Here is a 4,505-nt window from a genome sequence, read left to right on the forward strand (position 1 = left end):
TGCTGTCCTGTAAACCGATCACCTTAGTTAACAATTTTTGGAAGGTTATTATAGTGAAACCTTTCAAGTAAGGTGCTATAGGGCCATCTATATTCTTTAACAAAATCTCTACTGTATGTTGCTCCTGTAATTGGGGCTCACACTGCAGGCTGAGGTTCCTCCATCTAACTATATAATTTGAAAGACTCTCTCTAGGGTGCTGTCTAGCCACAACCAACTCTCCAATTATGACCCAGTGCTCTGCACTGGCAAACCTCTGTATAAATAGCTTCTCTAATTCTGTAAAGATCTAGACTGAGTCGTTGGGGAGATCGACGTACCAAGCAAACACCACCCCAACCAGACTACTGAGAAAAAGTCTTAACATCAATGCATCGTTCCCCCCTATATTGTAACATATGGCTCGATATTGAGCTACATGCTGCCTTGGGTTCCCAAACCCATCAAAGAATCTGAATCATGGGGGAATAAAACCAAGAGGGTAAGGCTCACTCTCGTACTCCACTGGGTAAGGCTTACCTCTACTGACCACCTCTCCAATTTTTCTGGAGGAAATTGTCTGCTCAACCTTCTAAGCTATCAAATCTTGAATCTGGCCAGCTGACAACTATGCTGGCTGACTCTAGCTAACTATAGGTGTTGTATGGACTGTAAGAACTTCCGTCTGAACCCTATCCACCCTCACAGGGTCTAGTGCCACTTGTGGCACTATTGGCTCATCTCTAGACGTGGTAGGAGTACCCACGCCCATCATTTGGGGTGTAGCCCCCAAAGAAGTCAATTGGGCAATCATCGCTGCCATGGCCGTGGCCATCTTGGTCATCAGAGCCTGTAAGTGTAGTACTGTGGTATATGTAGCAACTGATCTGGGAGATCTCCCTACCTATAGGTCTCCCTGCTCATCATCATCCTCGTAGTCTCTCTGCTTATCTGAGTGACCTCGCCGGGTAATCACACAGATCCAGTGCACTGGTATATCCTCATCTGACTCACTTTCTAGTGTATCATCATCCTCTAAAAAAGATCGTCGAAGTGCCTCTATGTAGGGACTCATAGGAGAGGTGATCCTATGAGGGCTGGGAGCTGGCTCTATCTCATCCCGCTCTGGTGATCCATCAATAGCAGGCACTAAATCAATATCACGGATCTTCGAGACTAACTCGAACCGAGAAAGAACTACTACATCTAGTGGGTCTACTGTATCTATTGGCTGAACTGTCTAACCTGAATGTACTGTCTCAACTGGCTGTGTGGCCTCAACTAATTGTACTGCCTCAACTGACTGTACTACCTCTACTAACAGTACTATCTAGTATGGCTGCACTATCTCTGCTAAATGTACTAGCTCGACAGGGGTGCTCGTCTATCGATGTCTCCAAACCCATCTACTGCGATGGGGCTCCATACTGATAACCGGCTACTGAGGGGCTACCACTGTTGATCTAATTTGGGGCCGAACAGGCTCCCACTGCTGTCTCTATCCTAGACAATGTGGGCATTGTCCAATAGCAGGAGTAACTACCAGCAGTCTAATAATTTGAGCTGCACCGACTAACTACTGAGGTGGCTGTCCTCTCTGCCACCTATACCTTGGTCTCATGGTCTGTCTCTGCAACTGAAAGGTAGCCTGATAGATCTATCAGAGTAACCTCTCCCGACTGACAGGCCCTCTACCATGCGCTAGGCGAAAGATATTTTGAATCATCTGAGAGAGGGCTCGAACACCAGCATCCTTGGGGACCCTAGCTCGGGGTAAGGTAATGGTAATAGGAGGAGCTGCCGCAATGTGGGCAACGTCCTCCACATCCCCACTGTGTGTCAGTGGAGAGAAGCATCCTCCCTGGATTGCCTCTATCTAAGGAGCTACTATCACTTCTGGGGTGAGTACTGCTGCAACTGGTCGTGGTCTCTGCTGCCTGGGAGCCACTGTCCTCTGAACTAGCTCCTGGTGAGCTATCGCATCTGCCATCTGCTGCCTCTATGCCTCAGATGCAGCTAAGTAAAGTCTCCTATTCTTATTCCTCCTGGCCCTTCTCCCAAGACTAGAGGTGGAGGTAGACGGAACATCTGAACCCACTTCCTAGGTGGCAGGGGGAACAGGGACAACTAGAAGTGTCGGGGTCTGCCCGGCGGTCTCAGGGTGAGAGAGCCGAACAAAAACAAAAATCCGACCAGAAGAGGGCGAAGGCACCTCAGTCTGGGAACCCCTCTTCCTAGTGGAAGTGGGAGGGGGAACATGAACTCGAGGTACTTCCACCGGAACAACGGGAGTAACAACAATGATAGGCTGCCGACATTGGGGAGCTAGAGCAACCTGTGCAACACAAGCGGCAGGTACGGGTTGCCTAACCGCTGGACAGATGGGGGGAAAAACTGCAGCTGGTTGCCAGCACTGAGGGGCTAGAGTAACCTGTGTAGCAGAAGTAACAACATCCACAAGCTGCCGGCGTTAAGGGGCCAGAGCAACCTGTACAATAGGAGCGACAGGCACGGGTCGCCTAACCACTGGACGAACGGGTGGAACAACTGCAGCAGGCTGCCGGCGCTGAGGGGCCAGAGAAACCTGCGCAATAAGAGTAGTAGGCACTGGACGCCTGACCGCAGGATGAACTGGTGGAATGGTGAGTGGCCTAGGCACTGGTTGCTTAGCCACAGGGCGCACAGGCTGCGCAAATATAAGAACGGGACGAGCAGGTGCCTTGGCTATCCGTCGAGCAGCTGGTCATCTGAAAGGGCGCATGGCTGCACGCCCTCTCATCTAGGGAGAAGAGAATGCAGCAGCCTCTGCCGGGGTCGGCCCGCCAACAGTGACGAAGGCCGAGTCCGTGAAGGAATCAAAAGTGATCCCTCCAGCTGGCGGACTGGCAAGCAGGGACTCAGGGAGAGTCACCCGCGCATCCGAACCAAAACTGAAAGTGACGGAAGAAACAAAGGAGGCCATGACACTGCTGCCAAGAAAAGAAAGTGAAAAGGTCAGTCAAAACTGAAATCAAGAAAGAAGAAAAAAAGGAATGAGTATGGATTTGATAAAGAAAGATAGGAATGGATAAAGGACAGAATAGCCTACAAGGCTGGAATTAAATAGAGTTGAGGGAAACCCTAGCTAAGGGGAAAGGAACCCTAACTAAGAAAGGCCCTAACTAAGAGTGGGACGGACCTAATCAAAGGAGTACCAATCCCAGAGTACACACAAGAAAGGATAATATATAATCCAAGATGGAGAGAGAAACTGGTTCCACCATGGTCATCAAAAATCTATGGACCTCCGAAAGAGCACCGCATGAATGGGTCAATTCTAAGGGACATATTGGATCGTGCATACAACTAACCATTGAGGATAGTGGCTGTCGCCAACACACCTTGATGGGTAGTAATATACACGATCTAATCACAGGTTTCCCCCATCTGATACAATAATTTGAATGGAGTTTAGTAGATGTGGGGCCAAGTTTCCCATGGGCGCAAGCCCCCGTGGTTAATTACATCTCAGGCCGAAACCCAAGAAAACTCTCAATTAAGGATCATACATTACCCATTTCTAAAATGGGATTGGCATAGGGGTATAGACTAAGAAGTCCTACTCAAAGGGAAGAAAAGGTCCTTAAAGGCTCAGTCAACATGCATGGCTCATACCAGCATTTGGAGGCTCTAGGGTACTAAAGAGAAACTGGATGAAAGAAAGTCAGGAAATCAATCATATGCGTGAGAGAAGGATAGAGGTGGCGTCATCCTGTGACACGGATACGTAGGATTTATAGTCTCTAAAAGGAAGGGACCAACCTACTAAGGCATACTATGAGACCGGGTGTAGTAGCCTCTACTCACACTAAGACCCGTGTCCTAATTAATACAATATAAAGATCTGAACTTATCCCGGCCTAGATTGGGGAGCCAACTAACCACCTAATCGATTCAAAATCATGCTATCAAGTCAATTATGAAAGATGGGTGGGAGGTACAGTTATTGGAAATATGACCGACATCTAGAGAGTTTTCTAAATGGTCATGAACTTATGTGGGTCAGATGCTCCTAGCTAATGCAATTAAATTTTATTTAGTTGGTTACTAATGTAATACATGCTAGTTGAAAAGTTAACTCATGAATGCTATAGAGTTTTAAAAATAGACTTATAGAAAATATATATTTTTTTAAAAAAAACTGGGTCTCCCTAGGTCCGGCACTTCATCCTCATAGGCCAGATTATTCAGACTCTACCCGCAGACAGGGAGATGTCTTATAACAAGGAAAAGAATAATGTAATAATATGTATGCGATCCCTGTCAATTCCGGCAGTTCCCTAGGTTCATTAAGTTTCTATGCTATTTAGACTTAAATTTTTAGAAATTAGTTATGAGTAAAAAAATGTTTTATTGTTCTTAAAGTGCCTAACAAAATCTAGGCAAAAACAAAAGCGGCATGCAAGAAAGAAACCTAAGAAAAACATGCAATTTCTACTGCGTAATCAGGTAAACACATTAATATAAATCCAAAATAATCAATTAAA

At 46.6% G+C, this 4,505-nt stretch overlaps 1 protein-coding gene across 1 annotated transcript; it reads right to left on the reverse strand.

Moving 5' to 3' along the window:
* Positions 1-2,080: 2,080 nt before the first annotated feature.
* On the reverse strand, positions 2,081-2,941 carry LOC114580636 (gibberellin-regulated protein 14-like). The gene is made up of 3 exons (XM_028698811.1): positions 2,777-2,941; positions 2,468-2,665; positions 2,081-2,410 (listed from the first exon to the last, which is right to left on the reverse strand). Exons 1-3 carry the CDS (start codon positions 2,939-2,941, stop codon positions 2,081-2,083), a joined length of 693 nt encoding a protein of 230 aa, XP_028554644.1.
* Positions 2,942-4,505: the final 1,564 nt, after the last annotated feature.

The sequence above is a fragment of the Dendrobium catenatum genome, unplaced genomic scaffold, assembly GCF_001605985.2.
Source record: "Dendrobium catenatum unplaced genomic scaffold, ASM160598v2 fragScaff_scaffold_1146, whole genome shotgun sequence".
Taxonomy (NCBI): domain Eukaryota; kingdom Viridiplantae; phylum Streptophyta; class Magnoliopsida; order Asparagales; family Orchidaceae; genus Dendrobium; species Dendrobium catenatum.

What these genes read in the sequence shown, in the direction of transcription:
- LOC114580636 (XM_028698811.1), bottom strand. Translation starts at nt 2,941, where the DNA reads ATGGCCTCCTTTGTTTCTTCCGTCACTTTCAGTTTTGGTTCGGATGCG. An exon ending in CGACCCCGGCAGAGGCTGCT is followed by an intron (nt 2,666 to 2,776) that starts GCATTCTCTTCT and finishes ATATTTGCGCAG; the next exon opens with CCTGTGCGCCCTGTGGCTAA. An exon ending in CTGTCGCTCCTATTGTACAG is followed by an intron (nt 2,411 to 2,467) that starts GTTGCTCTGGCC and finishes TCTGCTACACAG; the next exon opens with GTTACTCTAGCCCCTCAGTG.